The sequence below is a fragment of the Tiliqua scincoides genome, chromosome 16 (assembly GCF_035046505.1).
Source record: "Tiliqua scincoides isolate rTilSci1 chromosome 16, rTilSci1.hap2, whole genome shotgun sequence".
Lineage (NCBI taxonomy): Eukaryota > Metazoa > Chordata > Lepidosauria > Squamata > Scincidae > Tiliqua > Tiliqua scincoides.
This window is the reverse complement of record NC_089836.1, coordinates 3,432,458-3,454,957: the sequence shown is the minus strand read 5'-3', so window position 1 is coordinate 3,454,957 and position 22,500 is coordinate 3,432,458. Positions and strand designations below refer to the sequence as shown.

Below are 22,500 nucleotides of genomic sequence, written 5' to 3'. Positions count from 1 at the left end.
AATCATGGGCGATCTCACCAGCTCCGGCTTCTTCCTGCCAACCAACAGCAACTGCCCAGTTAAAATCCAGGGGAAAGGCCATTTTGAACCTCCTAATGGATACAAAGCTGCAAGGAGTTGGCCACCTCCCTCCCTACGCGCAGCGGAGTCTCTAGGGTTTGCAAGAGCTGGCGCAGGAGGCCAGCGTATCACCCCCACGATGGGTCTCCTTCCATGCAGCGGGCGGGCTATGATGATGGCACATTACCATGCCCCCCCCTCTGGGTTTTTTTGGCTCTAACTTTGGATAGAATAGAGATATTTCAATGAGGTTTGTTCCACTGCATTCCGCATGAAAATACGCATTAAAGGATATACAACAAGATGGCATTATTTGAAAATATCAAGATTTTATAAATTTTGACCAGTAGCGGTGTCAAGAGGCAATTTCTTCTGCTCCGAGCTGCACTGGAGAAAAAGAAAAAAAAGTAGACCCTTACGTGTACTCTATGACGTGATCCAGCAGGGCGACGATCGGAGGGCCTTCCGAGGGCGCGTGTTCGTACACCAAACCGCAGGAGCCGTCCTCGGCCACGATGAACTGCAAGGCGATTGAAGCAGTGAGTGAGGCAGGGCTGCGTGGTAGGAGCATGGAAAGGAATCCCACTTTTGTCACTATAATCCCCCTCAGTGATAAGACCATTGCGTCCTGGACAATTGCGTCCCGGTCAAATGCGTCCCAGTATTGGACATTTGCGTCGGTTTCTTTTGAGCCCCAGACGTTCGTGTCCCAAAATATGTACATTTATATTAGATGAACTTCTTACGTTTGAAAAACGTTTTTAAAACCGCCTTCTTCCGTACAATCTGGTCCGCTCTCTTAGGTCATCGGAGGGGGCCCTGTTTGGTTGTGCTGCCGTCAAGGGAAATCAGGGGGATGGCAGCCAGAAACGGGGTCCTCTGGGTGGTGTTATGGAATTCCCTCTCCTATGAGCTGAGGACGGCTTCTTCTTTGTTAACCTTCTGGTGAGGCCTGAAGCCGTTTATATTTAGGAAAGTCCTATAATGGCTACTTTGAAGAATTTGAAGAAGGGCAAACCTGGAGAGATGCTACCAGTCAGGGCAGGAAATACTGAGATGGGTGGACCAAGGGGTTGACTCAGTACAAGGCAGCTTCATAAGAAATATGCCTGTACCGCGTTGCACGACATACTCAGGGTTACCTGCACTGTCTGGCATCTGCCCTCCAGGGTTGCGGGCAGAATGAGGTCTTTTCACAGCCCTACACGGAGATGCTGCCAACTGAACCTGGGTTTGTTTTTTCTAATTCCCATTTATCCCGTCCAACGTGACCCACCTGAAGGGTCTTATCAAACCAGCGGTTTCCGCTATTCCAGCGGCTCCCTCCGCCATGCAACATCTGGGCGGCCACCCGACTCCTGTAGACGTCATCCGAGACCCGGGGTATGGGCGCATCCAGACAGATGGTGAAAATGCTCTTCTCAATTGATCGTACAGATTCTTTGTTAGTCTTGTCTGGGAAGAGATGGGGAAAAAATGGCCAGTATGGGTCAGATGCATTTATGAAGCTGTCATACCAAGTCAGAACCTTGGTCCGGAGGCAACCCAGTTCTAGTGCTGGAACAGGGAGACTGGCAGGCCTGCCTTGTTTCCAGTGCAAGGTTGGAGCCAAAGTGGCACTGCCCAGACCAAGGGGAATCACTTCCCTTTACCCTGGGCAAAGTTGCGGCGGCCCCAAATGGGGCTATTTGGATCTGTGCCACCTCAAGAGGTGGCGCAGATCCGAGCAGCCAGCAGCTGCCCCGGGCTGCCCAGGAACGGGGTCAGGATCTAGCCTTAGCGCCAGATCTGGTCCCACCCCATGCTCTCCACCGCCCACCCTTTCCCCGCCCTGGAATGCCTCAATGCTTTCCCACTGAGCTGTGACCCCTGGGGGAACAGAGGAAGATCACAGACCTTTGATGAGGTTGTTGTAGGCCTTGGCCCAACTGTTGCGGTGGTTGGTGGTCAAAATCCCAATAGGCTCCTTGTTGGTTTGGAGGGAAGTATTCCAGATTTTTTCCAGCTGGATAAAGATCTGGTCGGTGGTCAGCGGACTCCCATCGCTGCAGTAAACATCCAGCTCAAAGAACTGGAGAGAGGAAGGAGAGGGCAGGTAGAATAAACATGGACGCATCAGGAATCAAAGATCATTATTACAGTGGGCCCTCGTTAACGGCAGGAATCTGTTCCAGGACCACCATCCTCTGCAGATACTGCAATCAGCAGGGGGGCTGAGTGCGTTAATCGCTCACACTGGTGTTGTGCCAGACCCTCCAAAGGCCATGTTGAGCCAGTGGCTTCCTGCCTCCTCAGAACACCTCTCTGATGCAACCTGAAGCAAGTTCTTGTTTGGGCCCGTGAATTCCAAATGGTCGCATCCAGGAGGTGTTCGGAGACCGGGGAAGTCCTGTGGAGTGGGCTGTAGGCCTCCCCGCACCTCAGAAACCCCTCCTGGATGCAAACAGAAGTGACTGAGGCGTGGGCTCTGCATCAGCAGATGGTGGAATCCGTGGGTGCCGAACCCACAGATACTGAAGGCCCAAAGTATTAAGTATATTTAAATACTGCTTTGTTCACGAAACAGTTCACGAAAGCTGTTTACATAGCAGAAATCAATCAGTGGTTCCCCGTTCCCAAAAGGCTCACCGTCCAGGAGCCAAAGGACAGGATTAAGATGAGCATCATAAAATAAGAGCTGTCCATCCCTCCAACACAACCCCAAAATCATGCAGTTTTAATTCTGTCGTCAGCCATGGCATGCTGGCATTTTTGTTGTGGTGGTGGTTGTTGCACAGTGATTCCACGACTAAGCAGCAAACCAGGGCTTCCCCCTGTTCAAATTTTGGATTTGGCACTCAACTCACTAGGCAGCCTTTAGGCACACCTTCCCAGCCTCTACAAAATGGGAATAATCATAATTTGCTGGGCTGTGGTAAGGAGGACATTACGATCCTGCCTGGGAAGTACTTTGCCCCCCGCTGAAAGTCCTACATGTTCAGAACAAAACATCAAGTCTTCATTTGGCCCTCGGGACATACCTGGAAATTGTGGACTACAGTGATGTGGGTAGAGGGTTTCTTCCCTGTGGCGTAGTTCACCACGGAGTCCCGCTTGGGCCCAGGGATGCGGCAGGAGGAGAGGATCTGGTAGTACTGGTTCATGCAAAGGGGTTTCCCACCAAGGTATTCCACAGGAAGGGTCTCACTGGGGAAGAGAAGAGAAGCAGGCTTAAAAATGGCTTTGGAGACTCACGTTTGCTGAGAGGTTGAATATTAGACACGTCTGCAGAGGCCAATTGAACCGGGATCAGGTAGGGTTTTTCAAATGAACTGGAATGGATCCTGAACCTAAATGACTCTTGATTTGCCTTAACTTGGAACCAAACATCTAAATCGGGGTGGTCAAATTTGCTTAACCCACATACAATTAAACTTCAAGTGTTCAAGAGCTGCAGCATTTAGGAAAGGTTTAAATTCTGAAATATATTGACTCATCGTGAATGTTAAATGTACAGTTTAATCCAGAGGACTCTGTTTATACCTGGAAAATAATTATATAGCTCGAAATTTTTTTTACTTGCCTTTTATATGAATTGCGATGCAAAAAGGCAACATATTTCTGAGAGCCATATGTGATATGTCACACATGTGGCTCATCTGTGGTTTGGCTACCCTGGTCTAAATAGGAATATGGTCATCCTTTCCAAAGACTAATAAGGGTCTCTGCTTGGGACTTATAAACGCTCCTGTTATTTTTATCCTCCCGAGGTGTTTTGATCGTGAACACCTTTTAAAAAGTCAAAATTTATTTAAAAAACACAACTATCTTTTTTGAAACAACACTGTGTTTTTAAAAAGGAGTATTTGTGATTCTTATTCTCTCCTAGCTCATAATAAGACTACAGCAACACTATCAACGTAGGGCAAGATTTGTATGTTTTCTCAGCAAATGGAATATGTTTATTTTAGATAAGCACTCAGATCCTGCCTTTCCCTTCCCTGGAGAGGCCCAAGGAGGTATACAATTTTTAAACAAGCCACAGGGAAGGTCTAGAATGCCCCTAAGAGAACCATGGTTTCTTTCTCTCGTGGCTTTTGAAGTGCAGCCCTAAAGAAACTTTTGGTTACTTGTCCCTTGTCAGTCCAAAAAATAGGAAAGTGCGGGCGATAAGGACCTTCTTGTTTCTTTGCTTGTTTAAATCATGAAGTCGAGAAACTTGAGCCATGATTTTCAATTCAGCACGTATGTTCCGGACGTCACGCGTACTTGGAAAGGATAAATCCAACACACTGCTCAGACTTTCCAGTAAGAGATGACATGAACAGGAGCACCGGACAGGAAAACACCCCTAAACTTACTTGTCTATCATGGTCTTGAAGTCTAAGGCGCCCTCAATCAACTTTGCTGCAAACCTGGAAGAGCCACAACACAGAAAATGGAGGTGAATTGCAAACAAGCAGGCAAAATTCAGTCTTTTTAGTCCCCTCCCCTCTTCCACACTTCCTCTTTCTGCTCTTTCTTTTCCCATTCAAAGAATGAGGCAGTGGGAGTCCCCCCCCCCTCAAACTATCACCTGAGGCAATTGTCTCAGGTGTCCTCTTAATGGGCCAGCCCCTATCACCTTTCTGAGTGGCAGTCAACTCATCTCTCACTCCAGTGCTCCAGCATTTGATACATTTGCCTGTAACCAAAGCCTAAATAAAGGTGCCTTTTTGGAGACAGCCAAGGAAGGCAAAGGCTGGATGGCTGCAGTTAGGGACCCTATAGCCATTGTGTGGAATGAACAGAGGGCTAGACTAGAGGACCTCTAACATCCCTTGCTATTCTCTCACAGCAAAGGCAGCAAGGCAATCCTAACAACTGTCTCTTTCATCCCCTATGATACCACATACTTGAAGCACCTCCACTGCCATAAATTAACCTCTGAATTCTCAGCCTAACAATTAAAAAAAAAAAATCAGCCCCTTCCCATCAATGACTTGGCAATCAAGGCTGCAATCTCAAGCATATTCACCGGAGGAGTAAGCCCCACTGAATTCAACATAACTTACAGTTAAGCAAACACACCTAGGATCAGGCTGCACAATTTGAGTCGATTTACGGAGCAATCCGAGCCACGTCGACTCAGGAACAAGCCCCATCAAGTGCAATGGGCCTTATCCCCAGGTGTCCAAAAGACTGCAATGTATACCTTTCTAGTGTCTGTTTACTGATGCGGTTCAGATTTTTTTAGTTTTTTAGATGGTGAGCTCTTTGGGGATAGGGAGCCATTTAGTTTGATTTTCTCTGTAAACCTCTTTTTGTTGTTGTTGAAAAGTGGTATATAAATATTAATACAGGTTGGGCACCCCTTATCCAAAGTGCTTGGAACCAGAAGCCTTTTCAATTTCAGATTTTTTCCGTGTTTTGGAATACTTGCACATACATAATGAGAGCTCTTGGGGACGAGGCCCAAGTCTAAACATGAAATTCATTTAAGTTTCATATGCCCCTTGTACACAGAGCCCGAAGGTAATTTTATATAGTATCTTTAATAGGTTTGTGCACAAAACAAGGTTTGTGCATGAAACACAGTTTGTGGGGTTTTTTTTTCTTTAGGCGAAAAGGGAAAGAAAAGTCGTGTTGGTGCTCAAAAAAAGTTCCGTATTATTCCAGATAAGGGGTACTCAACCCATAATACAAAGCCACCTGGACCTTGGAATTTACTTCCAAGTAAACATCCACAGGGTTGTCCTGTAAAGGTTACAGACTGAATTTAAATTATCTGGTGTGCTCCCTGGGGCATTTGGTGGGCTGCTGTGAGATACAGGAAGCTGGACTAGATGGGCCTATGGCCTGATCCAGTGGGACTATTCTTATGTTCTTAAATTCCTTCTGGGCTTGGCATAAAAACAGATTTAGAGGCTCAATGCCAGCACAGTCAGCTCCGAAACTTTGGCTCAGTCCAGGCGTCCCAAGAACATGAAAGTCGCCTTTCAAAGAGGAAAGGGGTTTTATTCCACAGCCCTGATTGGTCTTTCCTCACATTGGCTGGTATTTTTAAACTCAGCCAGCACGTGGATGAAAGTTGAAGCAGAGGATGATGGGCAAGTGTGGGAAAGGTGATCTTGTATAAAGGTCAGGCCTTTCTGCCGCTGGGATTGACGCCAGCGTGGATATCGGTCTAACTGTGGCATTGGAGTGCATACAAACAGAGGCTTCTGATTCACGTGGGTGTGTCCAGAACTAGATACTCTAGGCTTGTCCTCATTGCATCGATACCAATCTTTGCCCCTCCCACACTCGCCATTGAGATTCCTCCTCTGCAAATTATGGGACTCATTTCTCCCCAGTGCCAAAATTTACAAAACAACATGCATAAATGTTTTCCGTTTTATCACATTTCTACCTGGCTTTTTGACTGGACAGATCCCAAAAGCTGTTGGAATCCCAAAGCAACTTTTGGGATCCCAAACCAGCAGGACTCTTCTTATGTTCAAACGCAATGTTTAAAACAGTATGCAGAGCTGGCTCATTTATGAGGCCTCAGGTGGTGGGGTAGTAAGAGTTACCCACTCTCCTCCGTCTATTTGCCTCCACTGTTCCTTGTCACCTGGGAGCGGATGGGGGCAGAGCACAAGAGGAAGTGGGGCTTGGCATATTGAACACCGAAAGTCCAGGTAGTTGTTAAATGTGCCCGTCAGCATTCATAGGGAAGAGAAACTTCCTCCACAACCATCAGCACCCCAGTGATTACCTGAGCTGCCCTTGGCGATCCTGAAAATCCTGCTTGGGCAAAACTACACCTGGACTGGAATGTACAACCACTGGCAGGCGGTATTCTAGATACGCTGTTTTCAACCACCAGTCCGAGAGCTGGGATGAAACACACGGCATATTATTGGTTACTGTCAGTTTGGAGCACCAGCCTGGGCAATGGAGTAACTTCAGGTTAGATTTTGCAGGGGACATACACAGATTTATCACAATCCCCCTCCACCCCCCCGCCAAGCTCAGTGTACTTTGTGCAATCTTAAAACAATGAGCAAGGATAAGGAAGGGGAGGAAGAACGGGGAATGACTCAGTGGGATATTAGGACCCAGTGAACACTGGATAGGCTTACTGGCAACCAAAGAGTTCCCGTCCCAATGCAATTTGATGGACACTTCCAGGTTTCACTGAACAGAGACACATGGGTGATAAGCCATAAAGTGGGCAATTAAGAATTAATAGGGCTTGTACCCATTGGCATCACTTGGGATGTGTGGAGGGTGCAGACAACACCGGGTGACACCCTTGGGTGTGTGTGTGTGTAAGTGAGTGAGAGAGAGAGAGAGAGCGAGAGCATTACAAATAATACCATCGTGTTATATATCATTCGATAAGTAATTTACAGCAGAATGCAATGAAACAAACCACGTTGAATTCTCTGGGTTGTGTCAAAGGTTATGGCCAATTAACCAGAAAAAGAAAAAAAAAACACAACTGCCTTATGTAACAAAAAGTGGATTTTTTTAACTCAAAACTGACCAATGAGTTGTTGCTGTGACACAGCAGGCAACCAATCAGGTGTTAGTAGGAGTCAGCTCTTGTTTCCATGTCTCAGAGCTCATTCTAGAACTCTGATTCAGTTTGTGAGTGTCATCAAGTAGGCCACTGGTTTTTGGGTGGTGACTGATTCAGTGGGTGACCTGGACTGTGATACAAATAAATAAATAATTGCAACCAGGGGTGACACCAACCGTAGTGATACCACTGCATTTAGGATGTGTGTATGAGATTGTCATTATTTGGTCTGGTCTGGTCTGGTCTGACAGGAGGTCTGTCATGGGGGTGATTCAATGAGCTCTCACGTTGGGTGACACAAACCCTAGTGGTGCCTTCCTTGACCCCCCCAACTGGCTGGCTGTAGTGTGACGGCATTGCACCTCCATTGTGTATCCGGGTCACGCAGCTCGACCTCCTCCCCAAACTTAATCCACAACCTACCCAGTTCTCCCGTTTCTTGGCTCTCCTCTCCAACCCTTTCTGCAGCCGCTCCCCGACACCACCTGGCTTCCGGAAGTCCTCCACTAACGCTCTGGTGTGGGTCAGTTCCTCCTCGCTAACGATGGGTTGGAGAGCCAACAGGTAGCGATCCATCGTCTGCTGGAGAGGCGGCACAGGGAGGGTGGGAAGCCCTTCCTGGTGGGCGAGGTATCTGCCCGGGAGTTTCCTCGGGGCCAGTGGTTTCAGCAAATGCGATGGCTTGGCCTGCAAGAGGCAGAGAACAGGGATGAGACCAAGCTCCCAGCAGGACATGTGTTTTGGAAAGGGCTGTCGCTCCTCTTTGCCTGCTGAACATACCAGGTTCAGTCTCCGGCAACAGGTATGACTGGGAAAGAAAACACTTCCTGTCTAGCCACTGCCAATATATGATGACAACACTGACCTAGATGGACCAAGGGTCTGATTCCATACGAAGCAGATCCATTTCCCTAAACCCTATGCATTTCCTGGGCCTAATTCTCATTGGGGGGGGGGGAGAGAAATGCATATCCCTGGACTGAAGCTGAAGGGCTCATGGGATTTAATACACACACATGCCAAACCCCTGTGTACAGAAAGCTAGCATTTCAAGGAGAAAGGTGCTCTTTTAGCACTTCCCCTGACATGCTGGCTTTCTTCATGAAGGGAGTTTGTGTATGGAGGGGCATTCCATTCGCCCATGCCCCCCAGCCGCATTCTGAAGGCATATTTGGCCAACAAGTTGCTTGACTATTTGCCAAAACACAGTTCACCAAAACATAGTCTGCCACTGGTCTGCCCCTGCCACTCTCTCCCTCTTCTGCCACTCTTCCACAACAGTGATAATGATTCCATTTTCGGGGATTACATATATTTTATTTATTTATTTATTTGATTTGTAAGCACCCAAGGCGGCTAACAACATTTAAAAGTCATAAAATACATAAAAAATAGTACTATTTTTTAAAAAGTCAGATAGAGGTTAAAAGAGAAGATGTTTCAGACCTCACTGATAAATTAAAGATCAATAAGTCACCGGGCCCTGATGGCATCCACCCAAGAGTTATTAAGGAACTGAAGAATGAAGTTGCAGACCTCTTGACTAAGATATGCAACTTGTCCCTCAAAACGGCCACGGTGCCAGAAGATTGGAGGATAGCAAATGTCATGCCTATCTTTAAAAAGGGAAAGAGGGGGGACCCGGGAAACTATAGGCCGGTCAGCCTAACATCTATACCGGGTAAGATGGTGGAATGCCTCGTCAAAGATAGGATCTCAAAACACATAGACGAACAGGCCTTGCTGAGGGAGAATCAGCATGGCTTCTGTAAGGGTAAGTCTTGCCTCACGGACCTTTTAGAATTCTTTGAAAAGGTCAACAGGCATGTGGATGCCGGAGAACCCATGGACATTGTATATCTGGACTTTCAGAAGGCGTTCGACACGGTCCCTCACCAAAGGCTACTGAAAAAACTCCACAGTCAGGGAATTAGAGGGCAGGTCCTCTCCTGGGTTGAGACCTGGTTGAAGACCAGGAAACAGAGAGTGGGTGTCAGTGGGCAATTTTCACAATGGAGAGAAGTGAAAAGTGGTGTGCCCCAAGGATCTGTCCTGGGACCGGTGCTCTTCAACCTCTTCATAAATGACCTGGAGACAGGGTTGAGCAGTGAAGTGGCTAAGTTTGCAGACGACACCAAACTTTTCCGAGTGGTGAAGACCAGAAGTTATTGTGGAGGAGCTCCAGAAGGATCTCTCCAAACTGGCAGAATGGGCAGCAAAATGGCAAATGCGTTTCAATGTCAGTAAGTGTAAAGTCATGGACACTGGGGGCAAAAAATCAAAACTTCACATATAGGCTGATGGGTTCTGAGCTATCTGTGACAGATCAGGAGAGAGATCTTGGGGTGGTGGTGGACAGGTCGATGAAAGTGTCGACCCAATGTGCAGCGGCAGTGAAGAAGGCCAATCCTATGCTTGGGATAATTAGAAAAGGTATTGAGAACAAAACTGCTAATATTATAATGCCGTTGTACAAATCGATGGCAAGGCCACACCTGGAGTATTGTGTCCAGTTCTGATCGCCGCATCTCAAAAAGGATATAGTGGAAATGGAAAAAGTGCAAAAGAGGGCAACTAAGATGATTGCTGGGCTGGGGCACCTTCCTTATGAGGAAAGGCTATGGCGTTTGGGCCTCTTCAGCCTAGAAAAGAGACACCTGAGGGGGAGACATGATTGAGACATACAAAATTATTCAGGGGATGGACAGAGTGGATAGAGAGATGCTCTTTACACTCTAACACCAGAACCAGGGGACATCCACTAAAATTGAGTGTTGGGAGGGTTAGGACATACAAAAGAAAATATTTCTTTACTCAGTGTGTGGTTGGTCTGTGGAACTCCTTGCCGCAGGATGTGGTGACGGCATCTGGCCTGGATGCCTTTAAAAGGGGATTGGCCAAGTTTCTGGAGGAAAAATCCTTTACGGGTTACAAGCCATGATGTGTCTGTGCCACCTCCTGATTTTAGAAATGGGCTATGTCAGATGCAGGGGAGGGCACCAGGATGCAGGTCTCTTGTTATCTGGTGTGCTCCCCGGGGCATTTGGTGGGGCCGATGTGAGATACAGGAAGCTGGACTAGATGGGCCTATGGCCTGATCCAGCGGGGCTGTTCTTATGTTCTTATGTAACATTATTCAAATTATTTAAGTAGTTAAATTAAGTATTTAAGTGGGTCAAATTTCTTCTGAAATCAGGTTATTGTGGGGCTTGTTATTTTTCTCTTTTAAAAAAATCAGAATGGATTTTTTTACATCTTTTAAACATCCTTTTTAAAAAATTACCCACCTTTTGCCCTCAATTTCCACTAGGAAACCAACACATCTACCTTATAGGGCTGCTGTACACCCTGCTGAAAAACCAAACCAAAAGATGCACTGTAAGCCTCTAGGGGCAGGGAATCTCTCATCACCCAGTGGCAAGTGTGGTATATATGACATTGCGATGCTGAATAGAGTTGAAAATGCCTTCTATAAATGCTCAGTATTGCCAAGAACGGTTTATTAAAACTCTCCCCCTCTGCATGGCTCACGTTTGAGCCTCTGCTGCGAGATCAAAACTCAGTCCTAAGTGGCAACTAGCAGACCAGTTCTCCGCATCTCAGCTCAGAAGTAAGCCCTGCTGTGTTCAGTGGGACTCCCTCCCACATCAGCGTGCTCCTAAAACAACCCCAAAACAGGCCTCCTTTTTGCAGTGCCCCCCTTGGGTTGCAAATCTTCCCCCCCCTCCAGTCTTTTTCTGTGCCCCGTAATTAGTGGATCTCTCTTTTTGTCTTGCACAATTCTCATTTTTTCCCATGCTCAGACAAGGGCCAGGCATCCCACAGGTTGTTGTTTTGCCTCGCCAAACACCCAATAAATCAAAGAAAACAATTTCCTTCTGTGAGTCAGTGGAAGGGAACGTAAACCCACAGGCAACAAATGTTTACTCCTTGACAAGCAAAGGTACATTTCCAGCACAGGCGATTTCTCAGGTTGCAACTTCCCTGTCCATTTCTCCTCTTACAGGGTGAGAATTTTGCAACTGACAGCACTGCCCGAAACTGACATCGGAGTGCCCTGCGCCACCCTAAACCCACCTGTCCCCAAGGATGTCCAGAGTGCAACAGGGTAAGGCGGAGCAGCCTCCCCACAGATCTCCTTGCACCACCAGCTAAACCCCCCCCCCCAACAGACAGAGAGCTGTACTCACCATACTCCTTGCAACAAAGGCAAGCATAGCTCTGTCTTTGCGCCACCCCAGCGGCAAGGCCTGCCCGGAGGCCAAAGTCCTGCAAATTGGCCTTGGAACGCCTGAAAAGGACAGTGATAGGTTCAGTTCCAACTTTGGGGCAACCCAGGTTGCAACCCACAGGCTGCAGCCAGCCCTGCAGCTGCCAAGGGGAGGGGCCAGAGGGGGGCCATCTTTGAGGAGGGCAAGTCGACTGGCTCACCTCCTTAGAAGAGCATAGGAGCTAGCAGTGCTCCACCATGTTTGGGATGGGCAGCAGTGTTCCTTTTTGCAAGCACCTGACTATGTAAGAAAAGGCCCATGACCAGCAGTGGGGGCTAAGGCTGTGATCCTGTGCACGCTTCCCTGGGAGTAAGTGCCCTCTAACTTAGGGGATTTGCAGCCCAATCCTATGCATGTCTACTCAGAAGTAAATCCCACTGTGTTCAAGGAGACTCACTCCCAGGAAAGCATGGATAGGATTGCAGCCTTACTCCTTAGTAAGCTGGGCGTAGAGGGCTGCAAACCTTTGCACTTGCATTTGAGAGTCAGTCCCCTGTTTAACCCAGGGGTGTGTTACTCCTGAGTAAAACAGGCATAGGATGGCACAATGGGGTTGTGCACACTTTTCCTAGGAATATGCGGAGGTATTTGCCCCAAGTGGTGTCAGGTACTTATGCCACACCTGGCCCCAATTTATAAATTAACGCACACCAGTATCTCTTCTTATGACAAAAACTTCCAAAACATATCATAGGTTCCCAGAACTCTGGATCTGTATGACTGAGACCAGAATTGCTTTTCCTTTTGTTATATGTTTGTTTGTTTAAAAGATTTATATGCCACTTTTCCTATCTTCAAAGCAGTGTACAATTAGAAATAAAAATAGAATCACACAAAAACATATACATAAAAACGTGAAATAGTTTTGAATTCCAAGGTATGAATTGAATTTACTGGCGACAACCTCCTGATGCTTCCATGGGGGGTGGCTTTAAAAAAGAATCTTTCCCCTTTAAATCTTTTTTCTTTCCCAGTTAGGGTTGCTAGACCAGATGCACCCCCCCCCCCCAACCTGGGATATTTGATGCAGGGGTGGTAATACCACAAGACTGGGTATATAAACTGGGGAAAGAAAATCTGGTAGCAGAGTGGAGCTTAGCCACAGAGGTGGAGCCTTGAGTGGGTGGAGCCTAGCAAAGGGGCAGAGCCTACCTATAAACCCTCCTGTCCCTGCAGTGGTCCCATAGCTCAGAGATGTACAAATTTGATCCCTGTCATGTAGATGCAACACTGGGCAGAAACGGTGATGCAGCTTCATTTGAGGCACACTGGATGTCATGTTCTCAGTGCTAGTTGTAGCATTGGGAGGCTGGAACCCAGGTGCCAATTTAATTCTCACAGTGCCTTGCACATGGATTGAGGGTTTTTCTGGTTATCATTGCTTTTAAACAAACAGATAAAATATTATTATTATTCTTTGTAGATCAACCTTTTCTTTAAAGTCTTGGTGGGTCCTGATAGAGCATTGTTCCAATCCAATCCAACAACCTTTATTGGCATACAAATAGAGCATTGTTTTAAAAGGTGAGTCCTCGGTGGGTCCTGATAAGAGCAACATTTTAAAAAGTGGGCCCTGGCGATAAAACGTTTGGGAACCCCTGGCTTAGAAATTAATTTGTGCCCTTAGGCCAGTTTCTCAGTCGGCCTCCTGCTGAGCCGGATGCTTTTTCTAGGACCCTTTTGAAAAAATTTCAAATCAATGACGTCACCACTGCTTGCTGATGACGTTGCCCCCGCTGGGAGATGTCCCAGGGCTCATTCCCCCCTCCTTGCTCAACCTGGGACACTAGTTATACTGTGCCTGTATAGGCTCAATAGGAAAGCCAAGTGCCCATCTTCAAAATGGCCGCGCGGGCGCTTGAAAGGGCGTGAGTACAGTGGTTGCCCTTTTCAAAGATGGGTGTCTGCGGGAGGGGAGGGGGGAGGTGGAGTTTTGACTTGTAGGCAAAGAAGCCAGAGCTTTTCCCTGGACCAAGATGGCGGCGCTAATGGCTATGCAGGCCACCGTAGTGCCCTTTTCCAATATGGCCGCCCGGGCCTCATCGCTCACTCTCCCCGTCGAAGACCGGTGCCCGGTGCCCTTTTCCAAGATGGCGGAACGACGGTTTTTTGTGAGGCGGTGACAGGCGTCGGAAGGGGAGGAGGAGGAGGCAGCGGCTTCCTCCGGGTCTCAGGAAGATGGCAGAGAGCGAGAGGCAGTCGGGTGAGGGGGGGGGGCAGAGCCCTGACATGACCTCCAGGCAGTAAGAGGGCTGGAGGACTTTGGGGAGGGGGCTGTGCCACCCCTGGGGTGGGGCTGTACCACAGTGGGGGACCAAGTGGGGGGGGGAAGGAGATGTGCCCATCACAACAAGTCTGGGGTGCTGTTGGGATAGGAAATGGGGGTGTGTGCCTTCTGGGAGGGGCTGTGCCACCCCTGGGGTGGGGGCTGTACCACATGGGAGTACCCAGTAGGGGGGGGGAGATGTGCCCATCACAACAAACTTGGGATACTGTTGGGATGGGAAATGGGCTGGTGGTGGTGCTCCTTCTGGGGGGGGGCTGTGCCACCCCTGGGGTGGGGGCTGTACCACAATGGGGGACCAAATAGGGAGGGGGAAATATGACCATAGCAAAAAGCCTGGGATGCTGTTAGGACATCCAGACTGTCTTTATTGGGGGGGGGGGAGCGTGCAGGTGACATGTGGGAGGTACCCAGGCAAGGCAGGTGCCCCCCCCCTCCTATGAATGGAATGGCCCTTCATGGCCCAGGGTGGGAGGCACCATGTGCTGCAATGGGGATGCTGAGGCTGAGAAGGGGAAGGAGGAAAATAGGCTCCATAATAGTAGGTCATTATGATCTGTGATAATAGGTTGTTATGGCAGGCAACCCCATTTTATTTGTTTGTTTATTTTTATTTTTCACATTTTTTTAAAATAACACCCATCCTCCAAGGAGCTCAATTGTTGTACAAAGTTTGTCCTCACAACAACCCTGGGAGTGAGTGAGTGGTCAGCTGGTTGGCCAGCCCAGTGGTACCTGGGAAGCTTCCTGTCTGAGCAGGGATTTAGGACCTGGATCTTCCAGGTCTTGTCCAACTCCTGAACCACTGCATCAGTAGTTTCCAAACTTTTTAGCACCAGGACCCACTTTTGAAAATGTTGAGACCCACCTAAGTTACCAGGCTTTTTTTAAAAAGGAGATCTAGTGACGAGGTGCTCCAGAGAACCAACTGACTCAGTTGAAGGGATGGGATTCTTCTTATGTTCAGCTGATGAGGGAGGGCACCAGGATGCAGGTCTCTTGTTGTCTCGTGTGCTCTGGGAGGCAGCTGGTGGGCCATTTTGAGATGTGGGAAGCTGGACTAGGTGGGCTCTTCTTGTGTCCTTATGGACATCTCGGATCGGAGATTCCCTTGGTCATCTCCATTTCCCTCTTACAATCTCTTCTTGGAAGAGAAATCCTAAACCCCCATTTTTTTTCCCAAGTGTTCCTCTTGTGATGTGGTCAAATCTCCTAGGCATTCGGTGTTGTGACTTGCTTCAACTGTCCTTAAACCCGGACGTGGAAAGGTGGCCGATGGCCTGAGCGGCCAATGAAGAGGTCCCCAATTCAAATCGTGGCTGACCGAAACTGCCTTCTAATCAGAACTTTAGTCCCTGTAATTTGCTCTTGCGTGCAGTGAGTGGCAGCCATAGCACCTTTCCGGATGGGCATCTTTCCTGTCTCCTTCATGGTGATGTCGGAGGTTGAACCTGAACCTTCTGCGGGCAAAGCAGGGGCTCTGTCACTGAGCTCTGGATACCTCCATGAGCCTACCGTTTACTGAGTCTGACCGTTGATCAGTCAAGCTCAGCATCGTGTGCTTTGACAGGCAGCCACATCTCACCACAATTTCAGAGAGGGGTCTTTCCCAGCCTTGCCTGGAGACGTTTAGGGATTAAAAACTAAGGGCTCTTAGCATACAAAGTATCTGTTCTGCTGCTGAGCTACTACGGTCCGCCGAGGCAAGCCACGATCTCCCCGCCTCAGCCCCCATTTGCGAGGGTAGCAGTGCTGACCTACATTACAGGGCATTGCAAGGAGAGCGGTGCACGTGAAGGACTTTCAGCCTGGGTGGTGCGGCAGATGGTGGCTTGACGCTGGATACGGGTGGACGTCCTTGGTGTTTAGATTGTCACGTTTGTCGGGAGCGATCTTAAGGCATTGGTCGTGGGGCTCCTTTGGCAGAGGGAGTGAGGCTTTGAGCCTGCCCTCCTTTCCTTTTCATGTGCGGCGCACTGCTCTCTCACGTTTTTGATCCCTGATTTCCCCACTGCGGTTCTCCCCGTTCATTCCCGGCAATGTGATGGCACACGGTTCACCTTGGAATGGTGCGCCTTGGAGCAGGAAATGTTAGCAAATGCTCTTCCTTTCCACGTGGTGGAAAGGGGGTCGGTGGGATCTGGTGCTCTTGAAAGCTGTGCGGGGCCGCTGCCGGCTTCCTGGCTAATGAGGAAAAGTGAACTCTGTGTCCCTAGTTGGAGAAGTTCTGCTGACTCGGTGCATTGATAGTTTGCATTTTTTTTGCTTTGCTTCCATCCCAGGCCCTCAAGGGACAGGTGCCTGCTCACTCGCTTGGCGTCTCCTTTGAAATATGAAAGGGTTGGGACGCTCAGCGCCACTGCTGCTGCGTGGGCCGCTTTCAGGGGGAAGCTGTCGCAGGCTGGCGATTCTCCGACGCAAGGGCATCGCTTTTGTATTTCAGTCTGCCTCTTCCTCCCCTCCGCCCCACGGGAGTAATCATTGCAGATTTGGTTCCCGTTTTGTGCTTCTGCTACCTGCACCAGTGGCTTTCCACTCACAAGCGCATTGCCAAGTGAAAACGGCGAGATGAGACCCCTTTGCTATACAGTGGACTCTTGGGATCCGCAGGGGATCCATTTAAGGACCTCCCCCCCCCCGCAGTCACCGAATTCCATGGGTAATGAAATCCGCGGGGACCCACGCAGCACAACAATTGCACTTACCTGGGAGGCTGTGCCTAGAGATTGCACGAAGAAGGCACTTGTGGAAAGCACTTCTGGTTTGTGCTGGCAAACTGGAATTGTCTTCTGGTCATGTCGGGGATGTCTTCTGAAGTGCGGGAGGCAGTGCGTGAGCTCCACCTGCCTCAGAAGACCTCCCAGATGCAACTGGAAGGAACGTCTGGTCACATCCAGGAGGTCTTCTGAGGCCCATCATCCGCAGACATGGCTTCCGTGGATATTCAGATCCGTGGATAAGGAGGGCCTGCTGTGCTGCAGAACTTCCATGTGTGTGTGTGGCTTGGAGGAATTGGCCTGTGTGGCATTGCCAGTCTCCTCCTGTAGCTGATGTGTATAGGAAGCCCCAGAGCGGCTGGTGCTCTTCCTTAGTAGGACAAAGGACCAGAGAGACAACATTGGCGGCCTGCTGGCATGCGCTCACACTTGTTCGTGGGCTGAGTCTGCCCACCTGATCAGGGCCATGGGGAGGTCCGGGGGGCTAAAGTAGAGATGTCCTGCCTCTGGGTTAGCCAATCAACCTCCGTCCCCCCTAAAACCCCATAAACAGACTGGCTAGTTTGAAGCAACATGTGTTTCATTCCGGCACTGGCAGGGGGCGCCAGTGCATTGCTAGACTCTGTACCAAGAACTGTAGCTAGGATTAGGAACCAGCCCTGCCTGAGAACATCAGGAATATCCCTCCTCAGTATTAGTTCACTCATTTAGCACGTGGAAGGTCCCCGGTTCAATCATCGGCAGCATCGCCAGGTAGAGCCAGAGATAGCTCCAGGGATAGAGATAGCTAGGCCCCTACCAAGAGTTGCTGCCAGCCAGTGTAGGCAGTTCTGGCTTTGGTAGGCAAAGGCTCAGACTCGGTGTGGCGGCGTTATACGTTCCAAAGCAGTGTTGGTTTGATGGCTTTGAATTACGGGACTGGGAGACCTCTGTGCTGTGCTTTCCCAGGGCAATGACTTGAGAACGGTGAGGACCCTGGTTATGTGATCTCCTCTTCCTCTGTCTTCCAGAGTCCCCCGAGGAGGCGGCGGCGCCAACCGCTCCCCAGCGGAACTTCATGATCCCCAAAAAGGAAATCAACATGGTTCCTGACATGGCCAAGTGGAAACGGTCTCAGGTACAGAGCACCCTCAGGTGCCATGATGTTGTCGGCAGGAGCGTTCGAGTGCTTAGGAAACTGTTTTCAGAGGATCTGAGAAGGGGTGTTGGGCTCAGAGATGGGAGGAAAGGGGGAAAGTGAATGGATGCAGGGGAGAGCATAAGCCAGGAAGGGGAATAAGGGCTGCTGTTGTGTCTGACTAAAGCTGCGTTCTTTCCTTTGTGTCTCATTCTCCGTCCGTCTGCTAAAAATTTCAGGCTTACGCCGATTACATGGGCTTTATTCTCACGCTGAACGAAGGTGTCAAGGGCAGGAAGCTGACGTGTGAATATAAAGTTTCTGAGGTGAGCAAAGGAGCTGTGGTGTCCTGTCCGCTTGTGTGTTTGCGTGGTGTACAGTCCCCTGCCACCCCCATACTGGTGTCAGCTGATGCGGCGTCCGCACATTTGACTCAGCACGGATGGCGTGGATATCCACCGAGGAGATCCGCTTCCAGTTAGCTCATCAAACTGGAAGTGGGTTTTGGAGGCCTTCCAGACAGGGCTTCTGAGACCTGTGCAGGCTTCCGTGGGCCTCAGAAGGCCTCCCAGGGACATCAGAATCCGCTTCTGGTTAGCTCATCAAACCGGAAGTGGCCGGATCAACGGGTGCGTATGTGTCCTGGGATGGATCCCCCACAGATCCATCACAGATCCCCATCACAGATCCCCCACAGATCCATCCACAGTCTGTCCTTGTTGACTGTACTTCTACTCTCCCCTCCCCCCCCATCAACTGGTCAAGACAAATACATATCCGTCCTCGTTATCCACTGGGGTTCCATTACAAAAAGGAGAAGTGCAGAGAGCGGTGTTATGTGTTTTTATTTCGTTATCACCGTTTTCTTCCACCTCTGCTAATGGATTAATAAGTTTCTAGCTCTCAGGATGTATGGATTTTTAAATTTTTTATAAACCTTTTTTTAAAAAACTGTCTCTTCTGAAAAGCCAACATGGATGAGGGGGAGATGTCGGTGAGTAACCTCTCTTCCCCCCCCCCCCACAATGGGCCAGTTCCCCCATTGATTCCTCTCTCCTCTGGCAAGTTGCCCGATTTAATAAGCCCCCCGCCCAATTCCCCCCTTCCCAAAGACCCTCCAGACCCAAACGAGCTGCGCCTCTCTCTCTTTTTAATTATTTATTGACGCGCCGGCGACAGCAGCTGGGTTCCACTCTCCGAGCCTGCTTGGCTCAGCCTGTCTATCTACAGCTGAGCTTCTTTTTAAAATCGCTTTCAAGCAGGCGAGCAGAGGAGGGAGATGGGTGAGCGCTCTCCCCCCCCCTTCCCCGTTCCTTCTCCAAAGCAGAGACTTTGCAAACCGTGGGGGAGAAGGGAGGGGGGAGTCAGTCTCTTTGCCAGCAGTTCCTCTTCTAGTCAGAGACACGGAATAAGGGGGCTTTTTGTCCTGAATTGGCTGGAACCGCATAGGATAAATCTCTGGAGTTCGTTCATTATTTAACGCAACTCGAGTGGCTGCCCCGGGTCCTGGCGTTAATTGGAAAAGAGAGTGGCGGCGAAATGGGGCAGAGTTGATGCCCCCTGCCCCTTACTGTGCTTGCCTGCTGTTGATCCTCAGCGCCTAGCTGGGTCCGCTCCCCTCCTGCCCTGTCTTAGCTGGGATTTCTGCTCTGCAGGAGTCCAGAGGGCGATATTGGCTTAAGCCTGGCTGTTTTCAGGCCAAGCAAGGAACGCCTAGTTCTGAACATTCCCAAGTGGGCTGTGAAGACTTATTATTATTATTATTATTATTCACATTTTTATACCGCTCTTCCTCCAAAGAGCTCAGGGCGGTTTACACAGCTGCTCCTCCCCTCTTTCTCACAACAACCCTGTGAGGTAGGTGAGGCTGAGAGAAAGTGACTGGCCCAAGGTCACCCAGGAAGCTTTGTGGCTGAGGGGGGATTTGAACCTGGATCATCCAGGTCTAAGTCCACCTCCCAAACAACTACACCATCCTGGCTCTCCATATTGGCTGTTGACGGACCTCAGTGACTGGTGTTCAGAGGTAGACTGTACCTGGGCATAGAGTTTCGATTCACAGTGGTCATGGTGAAGCTCTAGAGATGGACCGTTAATGGCTCTCCATATTGGCTGTTGATGGACCTCAGTGACTGGTGTTCGGAGGTAAACTGTACCTGGGCATAGAGTTTTGATTCGCAGTGGTCATGGTGAAGCACTAGAGATGGACCATTAATGTATCTGATCCTTTAAAACAGTGATTCCCTACCTTTCAGGGCCGCGGACCACCGCGCCTGCACTCAGGTCCATTGCGGAGGACGTAGTGGTCCGCCAGTGGCTGCTGGATTGCCCTGATTCCAGGCCAAGTGAAGCCAAGGAGGGCCCACACAAGTTCTGGCGATGCAGTGAGCTCATGGTGCTCAGCTAGCCTTCTGACTGCCGGGCCCAACCAGCCCGCGGACCCTGAGTTGGGAACCGCTGCTTTAAAAGGACTTTGCCAAGCCGGGTCACGTCAAGGTCTCTATCTCATCCAGTGTCACGCTAGCTAGCCAGGTGCCTTTAGCAAGCTCACAAGCAAGGCTGCAGCTACAGCCCTCCTCCAGCTGGAGAAGCCCAGAGCCTCTTGGGGAAGGCTGCGGACCCTCTCCGGAGATCCATTTTCCAAGTGTAGGCCGTGGAGACGACAGCCCTTGGCTTGGAGGCAACCCCGCTCAGCCTCCCCCTCCTCTGGCAGCACTTCAAGGGCTGGAAAGTTGCTGGGCTCGGCAGTTTTCCCATCCCTTGGCTGACAGGCAGAGCAGAGGATTGAACTTTGGCCCAGGGGACCGAGGCATTTCTCGCAGCCGAAGCCTCTAGCAAAGTCAAAGCTGCCGGTGCTATTTCTGTCCCGACTGCCTCCTTCTCCTTGCAGTTGAGGTGTGGAAATGCTGAAACACCAAGTTTGCAGGGGGATTGGTAGACTGGGCTCCAGTTTCCATTTTCAGGCTGGTTTTTGTCCATTCTTTTTTTCATTAATAAAACACTCAGGTAGAGAACAAATCCTGCAAGAAATGGCATACTGTACGTTGAGGCCCCAGTTTATGTTCCGGTTCTGTTCCGGATGTCTGTCCAGAAGTCAGAACGTACCTGGCTCAAAACAGCCGACTTGCTGGCCATCCGTAACTGAGGGAGCCAGTGGACAGTCGGCCCTCGGTATGTGCGGGGAATCTATTTCCGGACCCTCTACAGCTCTACAGGGGATTTTCTTAACTCAAAACTGACCAGTGAGCCTGATGGTTCATCATGGGGGTGACACAGTGAGATTTTACTCTGGGTGATGCAGACCCTAGTGATGCCTCTGGATGGGAATGAGATTTGTTGCGGGGGGGGGGGTTAGGATGTGGGATATGTTTCTTGCCTGTATGCGCTCTTGCCGGACTCCTACCCCGCTGACTTGCTCCCCCTTCTCTCTCGCTAGCCAATCGAAAAGCTGGTAGCTCTCCTGAACACACTTGACAGGTGGATTGATGAGACCCCGCCAGTGGACCAGCCGTCTCGTTTTGGGAACAAGGCCTTCCGGACGTGGTACACGAAACTAGACCAGGTAGGCAAGGTGGGGTGGGGGGACCGGGTGTGGTTGCCAAATGCTCGTCCTAACAGGATCCTTCTGCCTCTTGCGAGCAACAGTTCATTCAGCCTTTGTCTGTAAAGACACATACTGAGCATGAGTTGAGTTTGTGGCTGGAATCCTGGAACTCCATCAGTGTTTGTGGGCAAATCCTGAACGTAGAGAGAGTTGGGGGAGAGGACAAAGGCGAGTACGTGCCTCATTGGTGGAGATTTGGCCAGCGCTCTGTTCTTGAGTAGCCCTTCAACTCCCTCTCACCCTTGGGTTTGTTTTGGGTTTGGGGTAACTGACGAAGGTGGTACTGGGGAACATCTGGCGTACGGCTTCTGCTGTAAATTTGTGTGTGTCTGTGCCTGTGTGTTTTTTTAGGGAGCAGAAAATTTGGTAGCCACGGTGGTCCCCAAGCAGCTCGTAGAAGCGGTGCCAGAGGTGGCCGTGTACTTGAAGGAATCTGTGGGCAACTCGACGCGCATTGACTACGGCACAGGTACCCCTCGGGCAATCAGTGTGTTGGCAAGGCGTTGGCAAGGCTCCGGTCAGACAGTGGGATCTACCTTGGTCTCTTTGCTGCCCTACCTTGACCTGCCTTTGCCTGCATGACTTCTTTGCTGGCCTGGCAAATGGTCTTATTGTTCCTGCTGCTGATAGAAGGTTCCTTCCTAGGAAGAATTTGTATCCTGGCTAGAGAGGGGAAAAGTTGTTTTCTTTCGTGATCAGAAGCAGTTCACTCCTTCGGGAGGTTCTCATCAGAGTGGACAACCCTAAGCTAGATGGATGAAGTCTGGCTTGGGGAATGCTCCTCTGAAGGGAACTGGTGTAACATAGTGGCTTGGACTGCAACTCTAAGTGCACTTATCTGGGAGTAAGCCCTGTTGGACACAGTAGGGCTTACTTTTGAGTAATCATGTATAGGATTGCACTGTAAGAGGTTGAGCTA

General features: G+C 49.7%; 2 protein-coding genes across 2 annotated transcripts in view; one reads left to right on the top strand and one right to left on the bottom strand.

Moving 5' to 3' along the window:
* The window catches only part of CRAT (carnitine O-acetyltransferase), a 22,238-nt gene extending 10,315 nt beyond the window's left edge, over nt 1-11,923 (bottom strand). Inside the window, exons 1-9 of the mRNA XM_066610595.1 lie at nt 11,779-11,923; nt 8,012-8,275; nt 6,779-6,897; nt 4,401-4,454; nt 3,081-3,246; nt 1,957-2,131; nt 1,337-1,515; nt 480-580; nt 1-34 (exon numbers count right to left, since the gene is read on the bottom strand). The exon at nt 1-34 is cut by the window's left edge and continues 86 nt beyond it. Of these exons, the coding sequence (XP_066466692.1) occupies nt 1-34; nt 480-580; nt 1,337-1,515; nt 1,957-2,131; nt 3,081-3,246; nt 4,401-4,454; nt 6,779-6,897; nt 8,012-8,275; nt 11,779-11,805 (1,119 nt within the window). The 5' untranslated portion in view covers nt 11,806-11,923. The remainder of the gene's footprint in view (nt 35-479; nt 581-1,336; nt 1,516-1,956; nt 2,132-3,080; nt 3,247-4,400; nt 4,455-6,778; nt 6,898-8,011; nt 8,276-11,778) is intronic.
* Nucleotides 11,924-14,000: 2,077 nt separating this feature from the next.
* On the top strand, nt 14,001-22,163 carry PTPA (protein phosphatase 2 phosphatase activator). Its single transcript, XM_066610869.1, has 5 exons — nt 14,001-14,062; nt 17,871-17,977; nt 18,217-18,303; nt 21,414-21,539; nt 21,933-22,163. The coding sequence occupies exons 1-5, from the start codon at nt 14,038-14,040 to the stop codon at nt 22,161-22,163; spliced, it is 576 nt and encodes a 191-aa protein (XP_066466966.1). The 5' UTR covers nt 14,001-14,037.
* The last annotated feature ends 337 nt before the right edge of the window (nt 22,164-22,500 follow it).

Bases quoted from the DNA above. Each gene is read 5' to 3' on its own strand.
- PTPA (XM_066610869.1), top strand. From the start codon at position 14,038: ATGGCAGAGAGCGAGAGGCAGTCGG. The intron at 14,063-17,870 runs GTGAGGGGGGGG...TCTGTCTTCCAG, and splicing joins AGAGAGCGAGAGGCAGTCGG to AGTCCCCCGAGGAGGCGGCG. The intron at 18,304-21,413 runs GTGAGCAAAGGA...CTCTCTCGCTAG, and splicing joins GTGAATATAAAGTTTCTGAG to CCAATCGAAAAGCTGGTAGC.